Source organism: Pelobates fuscus, chromosome 1 (genome assembly GCF_036172605.1).
Source record: "Pelobates fuscus isolate aPelFus1 chromosome 1, aPelFus1.pri, whole genome shotgun sequence".
Taxonomy (NCBI): Eukaryota; Metazoa; Chordata; class Amphibia; order Anura; family Pelobatidae; genus Pelobates; species Pelobates fuscus.
The window spans coordinates 478,542,287-478,561,469 of record NC_086317.1 but is presented as its reverse complement, the minus strand read 5'-3'; the positions used below and the strand labels follow the sequence as shown (position 1 = coordinate 478,561,469).

At 42.5% G+C, this 19,183-nt stretch overlaps 1 protein-coding gene across 1 annotated transcript in view; it reads left to right on the top strand.

Annotated features, from left to right (window-relative positions):
* LOC134585707 (serine/threonine-protein kinase N2-like) overlaps positions 1 to 17,358 on the top strand; it is a 68,087-nt gene extending 50,729 nt beyond the window's left edge. Inside the window, exons 10-19 of the mRNA XM_063441166.1 lie at positions 5,153 to 5,378; positions 5,735 to 5,810; positions 5,903 to 5,994; positions 6,134 to 6,319; positions 11,612 to 11,674; positions 11,857 to 11,933; positions 12,380 to 12,522; positions 14,516 to 14,623; positions 15,269 to 15,349; positions 17,155 to 17,358. Coding sequence (XP_063297236.1) covers positions 5,153 to 5,378; positions 5,735 to 5,810; positions 5,903 to 5,994; positions 6,134 to 6,319; positions 11,612 to 11,674; positions 11,857 to 11,933; positions 12,380 to 12,522; positions 14,516 to 14,623; positions 15,269 to 15,349; positions 17,155 to 17,358 — 1,256 coding nt within the window. The remainder of the gene's footprint in view (positions 1 to 5,152; positions 5,379 to 5,734; positions 5,811 to 5,902; positions 5,995 to 6,133; positions 6,320 to 11,611; positions 11,675 to 11,856; positions 11,934 to 12,379; positions 12,523 to 14,515; positions 14,624 to 15,268; positions 15,350 to 17,154) is intronic.
* The last annotated feature ends 1,825 nt before the right edge of the window (positions 17,359 to 19,183 follow it).

Sequence of the window (19,183 nt, the reverse complement as noted above, 5' to 3'; positions counted from 1 at the left end):
GTGAACAAGAAAACGTTTAGTTGGATTGGGAGCTGCCAAGACAGGGGCATTTATCAGTGCATTTTTCAATTGTTGGAATGCCTGCTCACACTCCGGGGTCCAGTTTACTTGGCGGGGAAGGTTCTTACGGGTCAGGTCAGTGAGGGGTTTGGCCAGGGCGCTATAATTGGGAACAAACTTCCGGTAATACCCTGCTGTCCCTAGAAACGCTAAAACCTGGGTCTTAGTCCTAGGGGTGGGCCACTGGGCTACAGCCTCTACTTTGGCGGGTTCGGGTTTTTGTTTACCGCACCCTACTCTATGTCCCAGGTATTGTACCTCAGCCATGCCGATACTACACTTGGCCGGCTTCAAGGTCAGACCTGCTTCCCTTATCCTATCTAGTACAGCTCCGATGTGAGCTAAGTGTTCCTGCCACGTATTGCTAAAAATAGCAATATCGTCCAGGTAGGCACATGTATAGTCCTGGAATCCATCTAGGAGTCGATCCACCATCCTTTGGAAGGTGGCTGGGGCGTTTTTCATCCCAAATGGCATGACCTTAAACTGGTACAAGCCAAATGGGGTGACAAAGGCCGACTTCGGGATGGCGTCTGGGGCCAGGGGGATTTGCCAATACCCTTTACACAAGTCAATAGTGGTGAGGTATTGGCCCCTGGCCATTCTGTCCAGTAACTCGTCTATCCGGGGCATCGGATAGGCGTCAGATACAGTCTTCTCGTTCAATCTTCTATAGTCCACGCAGAAGCGGGTCGTACCGTCTCGCTTTGGTACGAGGACTACAGGAGATGCCCAAGGACTGTCTGAGGGTTCAATCACCCCCAGTTGGAGCATTTCGTCGATCTCCTTACGCATGTTTGCCCGTACCGCTTCTGGAATGCGGTATGGCGTCTGGCGCATGGGTAGTTGCCCTGGGGTCTCGACCCGGTGAGTTGCCAGAGGCGTGTATCCAGGTACATTAGAGAACGTGTCGCGTTTCTCTTCCAATAGTTGCTGTACCTCGATCCGCTCCTGTGGGCTCAGCCGATCTCCCAGCGTAACCTCCCCTAAATCTCCGGACAGCTGCCCATCCCCCAGCAAATCGGGGAGGGGTAAGCTGTCAAACTCTTCCGTGTTAGGGGCACAGATGGCGGTTACCTCCTCAGTACGCTCGTGGTAGGGCTTCAGCATGTTCACATGGAGCATGCGTCGCCCCCCAGTCCCTGTGCAGGGGCCGATAATATAGGTGGTATCGCATCTTTGCTCCACCACCTTATATGGGCCCTGCCAGGCGGCCTGTAACTTATCATGTCGGACAGGTTTTAAAATTAGTACCTTCTGCCCGACCTGAAAGCTACGGTCCCTGGCTCCCCGATCATACCATGTACGCTGGCGGGTCTGGGCCTCCTGAAGGTTTTCCCGTACCGTCTTGGTCAACGCTTCTAGGCGGTCCCGAAAGGCCAACACATATGGTAGGATGGGAGTGCCATCTGTGCTCCGGTCTCCCTCCCAATGCTCTCTAATAAGATCCAATGGGCCTCGGACCCTCCTTCCAAACAATAATTCAAACGGGGAGAACCCTGTGGATTCTTGCGGCACCTCCCGGTATGCAAATAGGAGGTGCGGCAGGAATCGTTCCCAGTCCTTGTGGGTCTCTGCGAAGGTTCGGAGCATCTGCTTCAAAGTACCATTGAATCGTTCGCAGAGCCCGTTCGTCTGGGGGTGGTAAGGGGCGCTGATAATAGGCTTAATGCCACAGATCCTCCAGAGGTGTTGGGTGAATTCTGCGGTAAACTGGGTACCCTGATCCGAGATAATCTCCCTGGGTAATCCCATCCGGGAGAATATCCGCATGAGGGCATCCGCGACCGTCTCAGCGTGGATGTTGGTCAGAGCCACTGCTTCTGGATACCTGGTGGCATAATCTACGACCGTTAAAATATACCGTTTTCCTGACGGGCTAACTTTATTGAGGGGGCCTATCAGATCCACCGCTATTCGGCTAAAAGGTTCCTCTATTATGGGTAAGGGGTGAAGTTTAGCCTTCCTGCGATCCCCCCTTTTTCCCACTCTCTGGCAGGTATCGCAAGTCGTGCAATATCTGCGTACTTCCTGGCTAATCCCTGGCCAGAAGAAACTCTGGGTTAGTCTGTACCTGGTGCGACTAACCCCTAGATGTCCGGATAGCGGAATATCATGCGCTATCCGGAGTAATTCAGCCCGGTACCGCTGTGGTACCACTAATTGTCTCCTCGCTATCGGGTCTAACCCCGTAATCTGTTTGGTTGTTTCCCTGTATAAAAGTTGTTTATCCCAGATAAACTTCTCTCCCTCCGCCCCGGGGGAACCCGTGCCAACCTTGTCCCTATACACCTGAAGCGTGGGGTCTGTTGCGACTTCAGCTACAAATTCATTAGGTGGAGCCCAGGGGACACATTCTAGAGGGGGAGTAGGGTTGCTTACCTGGACCTCCGGCAGTGTGTTGTGGTCCTGGGTGCGGGCCTGTTGTCGGGTGACTACAGGGTTGACCTCTCCTGTGGTGGGTGACTGGGGCTCAAAAGCAGAAGTGAGCCTCCCCAGATCGTTCCCCAATAAAACCTCCGCCGGTAAATGTGGCATCAACCCCACCTCCACTTCCCCTGCCCCCGCTCCCCAATGTAAATGTACCCTTGCTGTAGGTAGCCGGTACACTGCTCCCCCAGCTACCCGGACGGCAACAGTTTTGTTCAGTTTTGCCTGATCTGAAATCAGGTGGCTCTGTACCAAAGTGATGGTGGCTCCCGAATCTCGTAAACCCCGGACTGCTGTACCATTCAGATATACCGTCTGTCGATGGTGCCGTAGATTATCCACATTGGCCTGGACCGGATCTGCCTCGTGCAGTACCTCCCATTGTTCCACAGTAGTAATGGGGACTGCGGAACCATATGGGGTGGTGACTAGGTCCTGGTAGTGGTGGGCTGCGGCCGCCCTGGGTGGAGGTGGGCCTGGACGAATCCAGGTGGAACGGTCCCGTAGCTGTGGGCATTCCCTTTTATAATGTCCCCACTTCTGGCAGTGATGACAGGGGCCAGCGGTGGGTTGTCGGAACCGGGGCTGTGCAGCGGGTGGTGGAGGTGGTGGTAGCGGTCTCGGTGGAGCTGGGGTGTAGTTGTTTCCCCCGAATGTTTTAAAGGTTGCTTTTGGAGCTGCAGGTTTTTGTGACCTGCGTGCATCCAGGTGGTCATCCGCTTTCCTAGCCGCCTCGGTAAGGGAAGTAGGGTTTCTGTCCCTTACCCATTCCTGGACCTCATTGGTTACTCCCTCATAGAACTGCTCCATCAGCAACATTTGTATTACATCCTCCATAGAACGTGCCTTGCTAGCTTGCACCCACCCGAGCGCTGCCCCCTGTAATCGGCATGCCCACTCTGCGTGCGAGTCCTTCTCTGTTTTCTTTAGATCCCGGAACCTCCGCCGGTATGCCTCGGGTGTTATAGCATACCTGGCGAGTATAATTTCTTTCACTTTACTGTAATTCCTTATTTCGTCATTAGGTACAGTCCGATATGCCTCTGCTGCCCTCCCGGTTAACCTTCCGGCCAAAATAGGTACCCAGTCCTCTGCGTTAATTTTATGCAGTGCACACAGTCTTTCAAAGTCTTGCAGGAAAGCGTCTATATCTTCCTCTGCCTCCACATATGTTTTAAAAGCCTGGTATGGTATTTTAGGCTTACCTTCCTGTGGCACATTAATTGCAGAGCTTTGTTCTGGTGCCTGTGTCCTTAGGATGAATTCTTGTACCTCGGCCATTGTCCTGGTAACAATTTCTGTTGGGGGGTTTTCCCCATAAAAGGATAGCCTGAACTGAACCTGCCTCTGGAATTCCGATCCTTGTGGTGTTCCTCCCGGCTCCCTCTGTGCCGGAACTGAATCGCCCTCCATTCTGTACTCTGCCATGAGTTCTGTAACAAGTACTGCTTTCTTCTTATTGCTGGCTTGTATACCCCTTGCCTCTAGGAGGTCCTTTAGCGTGGAGCGTTTTAGCGCAGAAAAATCAATCTCCATCCGTACTCCATTTACGCTTGTTCCTCTGTGAGTTTGGATCCCAGCGCTGCCAACCAATGTAGCGGAGAGCCGATCTTGCACAGCTATTCTCCACTAGAGATTCCAGTGAGGCTCAGGAACAAGGTGATGTTAAGTCCATAGGCAAGGTTTCCAGCAGGTAAAGTAATACAGCAGTATCCCCATCGCAATCCCAATAACTGGACGACACACAGTTTCAGGAGTAGACTGACAAGCTTTATTCCACAGTTCCTTATAAAGCCCTCTCCCATGCAAGGGAGGAGGTTCTATCACTTAAGACATTATCCAATCTCTAAGTAGTAACCTCCCACAGATCTCCTCCCCTCCTCTAGCATCATAATCCCCTTATTGTGTACACAGTTTTCCCCGAGTTTTGGATGTACCCTAAATACTTGGGGTACATCCACAAATCCAACATCCCCAGATAGCTCTATTCTGGGGGACCAACATACTTAAAAATTAGCCCATTCGGATGAATGGTTCGTGAGATATGGGGTTCCAAAGATTTGACCGACCGCATGGGTAAAGTATCCGAAAACAGTTCCATGCATTTTGGCCCTGCGGTCGGTCACAAACAAGGGAATGAAAACAGGCGAATTGCCTGTGTTATAGAGCCTGGAGAGGGTTTGAATGAATTCCCTTGTTTATGGGGCTCTTTCTACCGAACGGCGGGTCATTCGGTAGTTTCCATACGAATTTCTGGAAGTATGGAGGTCTCAGCGGTGTTTGCCTAGTCAAGTGTCCGATTTTAGTTCCAGACACTCGACGGCAAAACACCGCTGTTCGGTAGTTTAAGATGGCCGCCGCCACGTGTTTGTTTCCCGAATGGCGGCCACCCAGAGGACAAAGACCACACTGCACTGATTGCCAATTACCTGTTTGCAACATTGTTGCAAACGGTAATTGGAGGCACACTCATTCCTGGGTGGTCTGGTTGTTCGGTAGTTTCATTCCCTTGTTTTATTTGAATGATTCTACCGAACAACTAGATTCTTTACATACATTTAACTGTCATTATACCCGGATACCATGCTTTCTATACATGTACATACACATTAAACCAGCCATATGACCAAATACACTTATTCTCATACATGTCGTGGGACAGCCCGGTACCAATCCGCTACAACTTTCTTTACAAAAGAGATCATCCAACCATCTCTAGAGGAAACTGTAAATATTGACAGTGCTCCACTGCCAGAGAGTGTAGAGCAATCACCAAGAGCTGACGTTACCATTATAGAAGAGGCCATTGAACCACCTCCAGAGGACAATGGCACTCTTTCATTGCCAGAAGAGGACTTGAAAAACCAAGAGCCATCATCGTCGGCTAGGTATTCACATATTCATCTTTCTCATCAATGCCGTTAGGCCATAAACCTGCTACACATTTTCCATAAGCTCCTTATTTGCTCCTCTTTTCCACTCCCTCCCATCCCATTTCATTTATGGAACAAGCATGTCTTATATTAAAGGGATTATGTTTGTACAGTCTGTCTGACAAACAATGATGTGTGTCTCTGGACCAATGGTATGATAACGTATACTGTGTCTTATAGGAACATTTACTTTTGGGTTTTTGTTTTTTTTCATGGAGGAGGGGGCTGTATGCCTAATTAAAATATATATTTAATAATATGATTTATATAATATTAATAATATTTAAAAAAAAAAATTCTTTACTTTGCAGTATTCAGGAAGGGTTTGCGCTGACCATTCAGGATTTCGATTGCCTCTCTGTGCTGGGCAGAGGACAATTTGGAAAGGTAGGTTTTGGGATGGATTCCGATTCTAGTTAGATGTAAAAGGGGTGTGGAAACAAATGCTATTTAACAAAATACTTCCTTTTCCATTTCAGGTCCTGCTTGCCGAGTACAAATATACAAAGACCGCATTCGCCTTAAAAGCCCTGAAAAAAAAAGAATTAATTGCAAATAATACTATCTATAGGTCAGTAAATGGAGTGTAATAAAAATTTTAGTTTGATTATTTTGCGGGGATTGGGGTCCTGTTTGTCAATTTTTTGTTTGTGAGCAAAGAATTGTCTTCAAAAAAGTGATTACATTAGGTATTATTTGTTTTTTCCAAGGCTTGAATATGAGAAGAAAATCCTGCAGACCGTAAGCAGCATACAACACCCTTTCCTTGTTAATCTCATTGCAAGTATCCAGACTCCAGACTATGTCTGCTTTGTGATGGAGTACGCCGCAGGTGGAGACCTTCTAGCAAGTATTAAGAAAAACAACTTGTGTCCATTTTCAGAAACCAGAGCTATGTAAGTATAAATAGTTTTTAGATTCTGACTACATATCTAGACCTCTAAACCAAATGTTTGCAACTGGTGACTTAAAGGGACAATCCACTGCCCAAATACTAAAAAAAAGAAATCACTGTTTAGTAGTTTAATTATCCATTTAGTAGTCAGGGTATATCTAAAAACAGCCTGCAAAAACGGCAGATCTCCTGTCTGCAGCCTTTACAAGCCCTCCCCTTCTAACCCCGCCCAGTCTTTCTATGGCTGTCCAATCACAGACTTCCCAATGCAGCTCAATGAGAAGTCTTTGTAAGCTAGGTGCTCTGGGCAATTGCTGCCTCTTGAGCTTAGCTCCACTGAGCTAACCAAACCAGGAAGTAACAGGAGCTGTTGTATGACTGACAGCCAGGGGGGAGTCACTAGGTTAATTTAGAAACATAGAAACATAGAAACATAGAATGTGACGGCAGATAAGAACCATTCGGCCCATCTAGTCTGCCCAGTTTTCTAAATACTTTCATTAGTCCCTGACCTTATCTTATAGTTAGGATAGCCTTATGCCTATCCCATGCATGCTTAAACTCCTTTACTGTGTTAACCTCTACCACTTCAGCTGGAAGGCTATTCCATGCATCCACTACCCTCTCAGTAAAGTAATACTTCCTGATATTATTTTTAAACCTTTGTCCCTCTAATTTAAGACGATGTCCTCTTGTTGTGGTAGTTTTTCTTCTTTTAAATATAGTCTCCTCCTTTACTGTGTTGATTCCCTTTATGTATTTAAATGTTTCTATCATATCCCCCCTGTCTCGTCTTTCCTCCAAGCTATACATGTTAAGATCCTTTAACCTTTCCTGGTAAGTTTTATCCTGCAATCCATGAACCAGTTTAGTAGCCCTTCTTTGAACTCTCTCTAAGGTATCAATATCCTTCTGAAGATAGGGTCTCCAGTACTGTGTACAGTACTCCAAGTGAGGTCTCACCAGTGTTCTGTACAATGGCATGAGCACCGGCTAATACTGCTAATACCTCTCCCTATACAACCAAGCATTCTGCTAGCATTTCCTGCTGCTCTATTACATTGTCTGCCTACCTTTAAGTCATCAGAAATAATCACCCCTAAATCCCTTTCCTCAGATGTTGAGGTTAGGACTCTATCAAATATTTTGTACTCTACCCTTGGGTTTTTACGTCCAAGATGCATTATCTTGCACTTATCCACATTAAATGTCAGTTGCCACAACTCTGACCATTTTTCTAGTTTACCTAAATCATTTTCCATTTGGCTTATCCCTCCTGGAACATCAACCCTGTTACATATCTTAGTATCATCCGCAAAAAGACACACCTTACCATCAAGACCTTCTGCAATATCACTAATAAAAATATTAAAGAGAATGGGTCCAAGTACAGATCCCTGAGGTACCCCACTGGTGACAAGCCCAAGCTTCGAATATACTCCATTGACTACAACCCTCTGTTGCCTGTCACTCAGCCACTGCCTTACCCAATCAACAATATTGGAATCCAAACTCAAAGATTGTAGTTTATTGATAAGCCTTCTATGTGCAACAGTGTCAAAAGCCTTACTGAAATCTAGGTAAGCAATGTCTACTGCACCACCCTGATCTATAATTTTAGTTACCCAATCAAAAAAATCAATAAGATTAGTTTGGCATGATCTCCCTGAAGTAAACCCATGTTGTCTCTGGTCTTGAAATCCATGTGTTTTTAGATGTTCAACAATCCTATCCTTTAACATGGTTTCCATCACTTTCCCCACTACTGAAGTAAGGCTTACTGGCCTATAGTTGCCCGACTCCTCCCTATTACCTTTCTTGTGAATGGGCACAACATTCGCTAACTTCCAATCTTCTGGGACTACTCCTGTTATCAATGATTGGTTAAATAAATCTGTTAATGGTTTTGCTAGTACACCACTAAGCTCTTTTAATAGCTTTGGGTGTATTCCATCAGGTCCCATTGACTTATTTGTCTTTACTTTTGACAGTTGAAATAGAACCTCTTCCTCTGTAAACTCACGTGTAATAAATGACTCATTTATCCTTTTTCTTAACTGAGGTCCCTTTCCTTCATTTTCATCTGTAAATACCGAACAAAAATATTCATTGAGGCAGTCAGCTAGACCTTTATCCTCATCTACATACCTTCCTTCTTTTGTTTTTAATCTAACTAATCCTTGTTTTACTTTTCTTTTCTCATTTATGTATCTAAAAAAAGTTTTGTCCCCCTTTTTTACTGACTGTGCTATTTTCTCTTCTGTGTGGGATTTGGAAGCTCTTATAACTTGCTTAGCCTCTTTCTGCCTAATCTTGTAGGTCATTCTGTCTTCCTCACTCTGGGTTTTTTTATAATTACTAAATGCTAACTTTTTGTTTTTTACTATTTTGGCCACATCTGCGGAGTACCACAGTGGTTTCTTGAATTTTTTGCTTTTACTGACAAGCCTAATGCAATTTTCTGTTGCCTTCAGTAGTGCAACTTTTAAATAATCCCATTTCTTTTGGACTCCATATAAATTGCTCCAGTCTGATAATGACTCCTTTACACATATTCTAATTTTAGAAAAGTCTGTTTTTCTAAAGTCTAAAACTTTTGTTTTTGTGTGGTGTGACTCAGTCACTGTTCTTATATTAAACCACACTGACTGATGATCACTGGATCCTAAACTTTCACCTACAGTAATATCTGATACCAAATCTCCATTTGTTAACACTAAATCTAGTATGGCCTCTTTACGAGTTGGCTCCTCAACGACTTGTTTTAGAGACAATCCCAGTAGGGAGTTTAGAATATGTGTGCTCCTGGCACAAGTAGCTATTTTTGTTTTCCAATTCACATCAGGAAGATTAAAGTCACCCATGATGATAACTTCCCCCTTCATTGTCATTTTAGCTATTTCTTCAACTAGTAGATTATCTAACTCTTCAATTTGTCCTGGGGGCCTATAAATCACACCTACACGAGTTACTGTGTGATTACCAAATTCTAACGTAACCCAAACGGACTCTATGTTCGCCTCACTAACCTTTATTAGGCTAGATTTTATGCTATCCTTTACATACAGGGCCACCCCTCCCCCTTTCTTGCCTTCCCTGTCTTTTCTATGTAAAGAGTACCCTGGTATTGCTATGTCCCAGTCATTTTTCTCATTATACCATGTCTCAGTAACATCGACTAAATCTACACTATCAGTTGCCATTATTGCCACAAGTTCATGGATCTTATTCCCTAAACTGCGAGCATTTGTAGACATGACTCTAAGCTTATCATTTTTTAACACACTTGCTACAGGCACCTTCTGTCCTTGTTTTGGGGGACAATTGGATTGATGTTTTATCACCCTTTTGCCCCCCCCCTCCTAGTTTAAAAACATCCTAGCAAAACCTCTGAACTGCTCACTGAGAACATTTGTTCCCTTTTGAGAAAGTTGCAAACCATCTTTTTTGTACAGTTTATTTCCATTCCAAACAGAGCTACCATGAGCAATAAAGCCAAATCCTTGCTCCCGACACCATTCACCAAGCCACAAGTTAAAGTCCCTAATACGCATCCGCCTGTCGTTCTGAGTGTTATGCACAGGCAGAACTTCAGAGAATGACAGTGTGGAAGCAACCTGCCGTATATCATTGGAAAAAACACTAAAAACTTCCATTACCTCTGAAACCTCATTGCAAGCCAAGTCATTTGTCCCTAAATGGACAAGTACATCCAATTCCCCTTCCTGCTTTGCTTGCTTAACAATATTACAGATACGTCTCCTGTCTCTGTGAGCAGTAGCTCCGGGAAGACACCTCACAAGACCACCATTGTCCATCTCCACACCTCTTATGATGGAATCCCCCAACAACAACTGCTTTCTATTAGGCCTCACCATAGTCTTCAAGCCTCTCTGCACAACACCACTAGCCTCAGTGCCTCTCTGCACAACACCACTAGCCTCAGTGCCTCTCTGCACAACACCACTAGCCTCAGTGCCTCTCTGCACAACACCACTAGCCTCAGTGCCTCTCTGCACAACACCACTTGCCTCAGTGCCTCTCTGCACAACACCACTAGCCTCAGTGCCTCTCTGCACAACACCACTAGCCTCAGTGCCTCTCTGCACAACACCACTAGCCTCAGTGCCTCTCTGCACAACACCACTAGCCTCAGTGCCTATCTCCAGGACACCACTACACTCTGAAAGTGCAGAAAATGAATTATGTAGAACAACAGACTGTGCAATATGCCTTTTATCCACAACTCCAAGTCTACCAGATCCTACAGTAATCCATCTGCCATTCCTAGTATGTCTCTGTGGCAATGGCTTTGCAGCAGTTCCAGCCTGAATTTGTTTACCAGATAATTTACAAATCTCAGACTTCAAAAATACAATCTCCTGCCGCAAGATAGAGAACTGTCTACAGATTAGACAACAACCAAACCTCCAAAAAGTGGAATGTGAAACAAATGCAAAGCAACTATTACACTCAACTAAGTCTGCCATTCCAATGAGGCGAATAATTTAAATCAAACAAATTTTACCTTTTTTTTTAATTTATCCTCCTGAATACCTCAGATTACCTCCAGATAATCTCCAGAATATCTCCAACCACACACACACTTAGAAGCAACACTCTCCAGAATATCTCCAACCACACACACACTTAGAAGCAACACTTAGAAGAAGCAACCAAGCTCTATTAGCCAAGCTAATGACAACAGCCCTTATATACTCCTAAAATCACCTCCCACTAGGAATGTTTAACACCTGGGCAGGCCTCTGCTTATTAGCAAACAATAGCTAATTTACACAGCAATCAATAGCAAGTAGCTACCTAATCAAATCAAATGCCTTATAATTACCAACAGGAAATCAAACCTTGTGCAGTCAGTAACCTTTTCCTACAGATGAATCTTACCTGTAACAGTAAAAAAGAAAACTCTTAGCACAACTCTTAGACAGTTGAAGCTTCTGTAAAACTCTCCAGAATATCTCCAACCACACACACACTTAGAAGCAACACTTAGAAGAAGCAACCAAGCTCTATGATTTGATTGAAATCTTCACTTTTTGTAAAATGAAAAAAAGAGGAAACACTCTTTACACATGAATTAAGGTAAATTACAAATCCATGAAGTCTATACAGATTACGATAGAAGATGACTGTTAAGACCTGGGATACAAGACAATGCAGGAAACATGTCTTGGCATAGAGTGACGCAGGATGGGTGGAATCAAGCCATTAATTGCTGCAAAAACTAATTTTCCTTCCCTAGAATAAAAATGACGTATTCACCTTTCCACAGGTTCTATGCTGCGTGCTGTGTGCTGGGCCTAGAATTCTTGCACAAATCCAATATTGTTCACAGGTTAGTGCATATTATTATTATTATATGTTAGTTATATTATTATTGTAATATTAAATAATTATGTCATGTGTTAGTTTAGTCCTTACATCTAACCTTTAAAAAAGTCTAAATAATAAAACTCCAGGTTCCCTCTAGTGATACGTACAAATTAATAAAAACTATTTTTCTGCGTTTTAATGTAGAGATCTCAAAATGGAAAATGTTGTTATAGACAAGGACGGATACGCCAAAATCACGGACTTCGGTCTTAGCAAAGAAGGTAAATATTATTTTATAATTAGTAAAAGTCATTTCTCACAAAGCTACAGAATTAAACTTTATTCACAGACAAATAACAACTGCATACTGCATACTGATTTAAAAGTATATATGAAACACAAACATGCATATATTTATAGAATTAGAAAAAGAGGCCATTGTACAAATTCAAATCCAGTTGGAAGTCCAGGCGATTCTGGAACAACAACCAGATTAGATGCTGGAACACAATAGAGATTAGCAAATCTTTGGACAAAGTTACAGAGAGAAGATGTAGCTGCAATGCACCAACTGCTTGTAGCCATATCCTAATATCACCTAAACAATATAAATAAAATGAATAAACAGAACATATACTGTATATCAGCAAAATAAATGCAATTTCCTGAAAGGAGGAATCTGTCTATGTATTTACTTACGTATATTTATCTTTTGTCTTTTTCTGAGGGATGGGATACAGAAATCGAACCAGAACATTTTGTGGCACCCTGGATTATATGGCACCTGAAATGGTTATGGGAAGATCATACACAAGATCTATCGACTGGTGGAGTCTTGGCGTTGTTACTTACATGATGCTGACTTCAGCGGTAAGAATTGCTTACTTTTACAAATGTGTTGGATTCCTGTTTTGGAAATCAAAATCCCCAGTGTGATATTATACGGGCAGCCGATGTAGAATGGTCAGAATTAATGGACAACGTGAGCACCGTAACCACTACAGCTTATTGTAGAACTTTGATTACACTCTGTACCATATTGTGATCGTATTCCTTTTTACATGTACATTGTTTTATGGTTCTTATTCATAGGTTGTTACTTTCATGACTTTTATTGCAGTGTGAGTGTGTCTAGCGCAATAATAAATACGTCATTTACACAAAAGCTCATTTATTTATTTATAAAACATTTTACCAGGAAAGATACATTGAGATTTCTCTCGTTTTCAAGTATGTCCTGGGTCCACAAAACATTGCATTGTTACAGTTAGTGTACAATAAAATACAAAAACAATATTGATACACAATAAATACAAAATTTAACATAGAACAGGTAGGAAATATATAATCAACTGTGACAGGTGCACTCTGTTTTGAGATATGTGGAGAGGGATCTCTTAAAGGACTTTAGGCTTGGGGAAGATTTTAAAGTGGTCTAACTTAATTATCACATGTTGAAGTCGTTGCACAATTGTGGTGCTCTGTAGGAGAAGGAGGATCGGGCTGCTTTCTTTTTGTATTGAGGTAGACTAAATAAAGTGTTGGTACTGGATCGGAGGTTATAGGAGGTGGGAACAGCAGAGGAGAGCATTTTGTTCAGGTACGGTGGAAGTTTCCCAGAAAAGCTCTTAAACACAAGGCTGGAAAGATGAAGGGTGCTTCTGGATTCCAGCGACAGCCAGTTTAGTTCTTTTAGCATGTCACAATGGTGGGTCCTGTAATTACATTGTAGCACAAATCAGCAGTTATACAATGTATTGAGTTTATTAAGGTGGGATTGCGGTGCAGATGCATATACTGCATCCCCATAATCAATTGAAAGAGTGGACTGCGGTCAGTGTGCTATTTGAATTTGTTTTGATGGCTAGGTGGGAATTGTGTAATTTGTGTAATTTAGGTACTGTTCCAAAGATCATTGTGACAGTTTTGTCAGTGTTTAGGAAGAGTTTGTTTTTTGCGATCCACTTTTCTACCTCTGTAAACTGGTCTTGGAGCACAGCTTCAAGCTGCGGTAGATCGGATTTGCTCGCATAGATTACCGTGTCTTCTGCGTACATGTGTACATTAGAGGATTTGCAGACATTAGGCAGATCATTTATAAATAATGTGAATCGTAGGGGGCCGAGAATGGAACCTTGGGGAACACCACACGTGACTGGGAGAGGGAGGGAGTCGCTGTCAGAAATGGACACATATTGCGAGCGATCCAACTGCTGACACACAATTATTCATAAAATGTTGACAACTACTTACTTCTGATAACAACCCATGAATATGTATCTGTGCTCTCTAAATACCTTGCTTCTAAATAAAGACACTGACAATGTTTTTGGTAGATAGGGCATGGGCTTTACTTAGCTGAACAACATGTCAGCACCCATCCAAAAAATACTGTCAGCTGCCGGCTGAGTACAGGTAGACAGATAAACATTTACTTTAACCCACTGCAGTCTGCATTCCTCCTTCAGCTTCTATGCAAACCATGAATGTTCTCATATATCTGCTGAGATGGAGAGGGCACCCCCGCTGTAACAACACAGAGAAAACAAAACAAAAAAAACCCAATATCCTACTCCCTATCACTACTATGTAAAAACCAGGGAGGGCGGGGAAACAGGTCAGCCTCACCCAACCCTCATGCTACCAAATGGCAAGGACCACCCAGCTCTCCCCTATTTCTTACCTTAACCTTTTGAAACATTGTAGCCAAATATTTTGGTTGATTCAATCCCAGGAGAGCGTAGGAGTGTCATGCTTCCCCTTCCTTGGCTATCCTCGGGTATACCACTTTTGCATCTTACGACCTTGCGCTCAGTGCTTCACAAACTAAAATGCACTTTTTCTAAATGTATTTTTCTATTAGTTTCCCTTCCCAGGTGATAATGAAAGAGAGTTGATGGGTCACATAGTCTACACTAAATCCTACTATCCGGAGTTCCTATCTGTGGAAGCAGTCTCAATAATAAGAGGTGTAAGTTGCCAACGCATGTTCAGTGCTTTCTAATTCTGATACATTGAGTAAGGTGAGGTCAGATTTCTAGTCACTACTAATGAGTGGAAGATCATTGCTGCAGTTGTTATGTAAGGTAGGAGACAAGCCGCTGATGACGTTCTAGTTCCTGGAGGCCCCAGGACTAGAGTTCCTGCATGGAGCTCTGCTTCTGAGCTGTATAACTCTTATGGCTTTTCATACTGTAATAATGTATCACGTCATATCTCAATGTCTTGGATAAATACAAGCCAAGACCTCGTTTGAATCTTGACAGATATTGGGAAATAACATAGAAGGCACAGGAAAAGAGTCAAGACTTTGGATGGGTTTTGGACGAAGGGAATTAGATTTTCTTTTCTAGTTTTTTTTAGTTTTATTTCATATTTTAAGAATATATATGTTCTCATTAGTTATGCACATTCCGGCATAGTATATACACCTTTCATTTTGCGGAAGCAGGAATCATGCCAGCAATCAGGGGAGAAGAACTATGTCTAGGCACCAGAACAAGAGGCCATGGTTACATGGTGCCTACCATTTATTGAGCTCTGCATTAACCTATACAGAGTATCTGCAACAATAATGCCTGGAATTCTGATGTTTTATTTTATAATTTTTTTACAGCTTTTAAATAAAAATCCCAGAGCCCGTCTCGGTTCCAGCAAGGATGATGCCATGGATTTGAAGTTACATCCTTTCTTCGAAGTATGTCCGCGTTCTATTAATTCCTTTACTATTGATGTGTAGAGTTAATGTCCATTTCTTGTCTGATTTAGTATAAAGTGGAACTGTCACTTTCGAGAGTTATACATATTTTAACAGCTTAACCAGTATTATGTTTTAGCTGAGCTTTTCAAAATAAATACACAATGTTCCATGAATTCTTGTATTTGCACGCATTCAGGGAATTAGAGGGAAATTATATCCAGCTTCAATCATCTAGTCACCATCTACATGTATGAAAGACCCTGAACCCCGATAAACACTTTAAATGTGACAGTTCCCCTTTAAAAGTTTGCTGTATATAAGATAAGAAAAGTTCCCTGACTAGTACAAGTGGTAAGCCAGATTTAAAGAATATACATCTGAATGCGAATAGAATTCCCAATATAGTGCTGGATTCACAAGTCTTTAGGGAATAATATTGTGACAAACTGCCTTTTGTCACTAGCTGTTTATGTAACCCACTGCCCTTTGCCCCTGGGATTTGGAGGAGCCTGATTGCCAGCCTCCTACCTTATGGCTCCTGGGAGATTGGGCACTTTAAACACAGTATTTGGGCATAATGGATTTTTATAATGCTGTTTATGGCCCTTTAATCACTTTAAAGCAGTGTTGCAACTTTAATTGGCACTTCGGGTACAGCCGAAGTGCCGAAGTAGTCGAAGTGGCCGCCATTCGACAAACGAACATGTGGCGGCAGGCATTTTAACTCATTCGAACGCGGTCAGCGGTGTGTGCAGCCAAATCTATGGAATTGTTTTCGGATACCCAATTGCACGAACACCGCTGGCCCGTACATTCTCCGCCGCTTCGACACTGCGGCTGATTCGAACGCTCGTTTTCTCAGTGTAAATTAGACCGATCGCACAGCCCAAATCCATGGGACTATTTTGGGCATGAAAATGTGCTTGCGGTCGATCACAAAGGACTTCCAGCTAACTTTTGAAATACTGGGTGGAATTGTCTGGTTTTTGGTTATGTTTATATTTAAAGTATGCTGATTCTGTGAATATGATGCATATTTTTGGAGTTATGAATATTGTGTAAAACTGTGTATTTTCCTGCCTGTGATAATTAAGTTAGACCATTGTGTTCAGTAATTATATCACAGGCAGAGGGGAGGATTTTGTGTGGGAGTGTCTGAGTGTATTGTACGTATTGATTGGTTGTTCTGCAAAACCCTGTGGGCAGTACTATGTGTGTAAAATGTGAATAAAAGAGGCTGTATGTGCCAGTACAGGCAGTTCTACTTTACCCTCAATTTGGAGTGCCGTCTCTTATTGGGGAATCTGCTACAAGGGATTGCTATGCTATTCATACTCCCTTGCTATGTCATTACTAAGCTCTTGTAAGAGCTTGTTCCTGCCTTGCTCTCTGGAGGAGTCTACGGTGGTTATGGTGTCTGCTGCAGTGCTTGGAGTCCTCAGGAAACGCTAGGAGCATCCTTCAATGAAGGTACCCAGTCGGGGTGCCAGGTGTTCCGTTACAAATATTTTTCCAATTTTACGGTTAAGTGGCTATTTGATGACAATTTTCAAAACATGAAGTTGGAATCAGTGGTGGTTTTTGAAGTTTAAAGATAGTGGGGCACTGTTCCCTGTGACTTGTTGAGTTCTGTCTACTTAATCCAACTATTTAAACCATGACCGAACAAGACTACATGTTATATTGAAAACCATAATCCTATAGATACATGTATTCTTAGTTTACTGATTTATATAGTGACACTCATTGCTTATCTTTCTCATTCTCTTCCTTCAAACCTTTTTTCTTTTTTTTTTTAACAGGACATAGACTGGATTGCATTGCTGTGCAAAGATATCAGACCTCCATTTGTGCCAGACATTGACCGACCATATGACGTCAGTAACTTTGAAACAAAATATACATCACAGGCCCCCATTCTAACACCTTCAGAAGAGCCACTGACAGCGGAAGAGCAAGATCTATTTCAAGGTTTCGACTGGGAGGCCGACTACGTTGAAGAATGAAGACAAAGTCAACGATGGACTCTGCCCGAGTGGGCGTTTAACATCTGTCAATTTTTTTATCTAATAAAAGTTTTGATATTTTTCAATTGATCGAGTGTGTAAGTGTGGAAAATGGGTATAATAGATGGTGACAGGATCAATTATTTCATGGCCAATGAGATAAAAAAAAGGAAAGAAATAGGTATAAATAAATATACAAAATGAGAAAAAATGGTAAAAGGGGTTGTCTGTAGGTGTCTCTTGCATTGTAAAGCATTTATCAAAAAGTGGATCAGGGGCATCAAATAGCGGAGACATTTTCAGGCACCAGTTTGACTTTGTAACGTGCATTAGAAGAGCAATTTAGCTTTATCAAGATCCAAATCCCATGACGAAGAATACATCTTCAAGGTTTCAGATGGAACTATTGTTTCTGTAGATTAATCATGGCTACAGTTCTTCTATAACTTAAAAAAGCTCACAACAATGGTGTACCTTAGTTATTTGCAATGCACCCATGGTATACACATTCCTGTGTGTCTCTGCACCCCTTCCTTCCACCTTTCCTATTGCTTCTGTGTTTCTATTAATTCACCAATTCTACATTGTGTGTCTTAATCTGTGATTCATCCTGTGCATCTCTTACTCTTCCTTAACTCTTGTGTGTCTTTTATCCTTTTTTTGTCCCCACGCGTATATATATATATATATATATAATCAAAGAAAAAAATCGGAGCACTCCAAAAGGACTTCTTTATCAGTGTTTACTGTGACAAACGGTTACATCAAATCATCAAATCGACGTTTCAACCCCTTAGGGTCTTTTTCAAGATCAAATAATGTGTGAAATAGCAAAGTTTAAATACAAAAATATTAATGAACAACTCACCAATCTCGTGTGTGCGGCTACTCGAACCCGGAAGTGTTCCACCCCCTCACGTGACTCATCGGACGTACGTGCGTGCGCGCGTCATAGTTGCTAAGAGATGGAGTATACACTCCGTGAGAATTACTGCGTGGTTGCTAAGCAATGGAGTGTAAACTCCGTGAGTGAAAGGTGGGGGTACCGGAAAACCCGTGCATAGAGACATATAGTTCAAAGGAATTACGAGATCCCGAAAAGAGATCATAAAGTGTTGATTAAAAACAACATTTTCTCCAACTGAATCATAGACTTCCTACCCTCAAATTTATGGCCATTGACCATGTACCACCCAGTCCCAGAGGAGGAGACAGATCGAAACTATTACTACAACGTGAAACTTACTGGATACACCGCTTAGACACTGTCACTCCAAAGGGACTAAATGAATACATCTCATTCACCATGTTTTTATGAGTGGATTCCAATAGCTAAACCTTTTTCCAGATATTGATATTTAACCTTGTGATCAGCGTTACCTATAATCTTTGGCCCTAGTAGATAATATCGCACAATGTATACTTCCTTAAATTTTCTTGATATTCTAATGTTTACATTTATTTCATTAATCACGATCAGCTTTAGTGGTATGTCCTTGAGGCCTTTGCCGTACATGTTTATATATATATTCTTTGTTTTTTTGTTTGTTCACGTTTTCACGTACACACCATTATCACTTTGTCACAGTTAGATCATTTTCTTTTTTTGGCATCTGGCCCGATATGACATCTTTCAACATACCAGAAATCCTCCGCTTGAATATGTTTTCATATTCATTTGTTTTTAATCAACACTTTATGATCTCTTTTCGGGATCTCGTAATTCCTTTGAACTATATGTCTCTATGCACGGGTTTTCCGGTACCCCCACCTTTCACTCACGGAGTGTATACTCCATCTCTTAGCAACTATGACGCGCGCACGC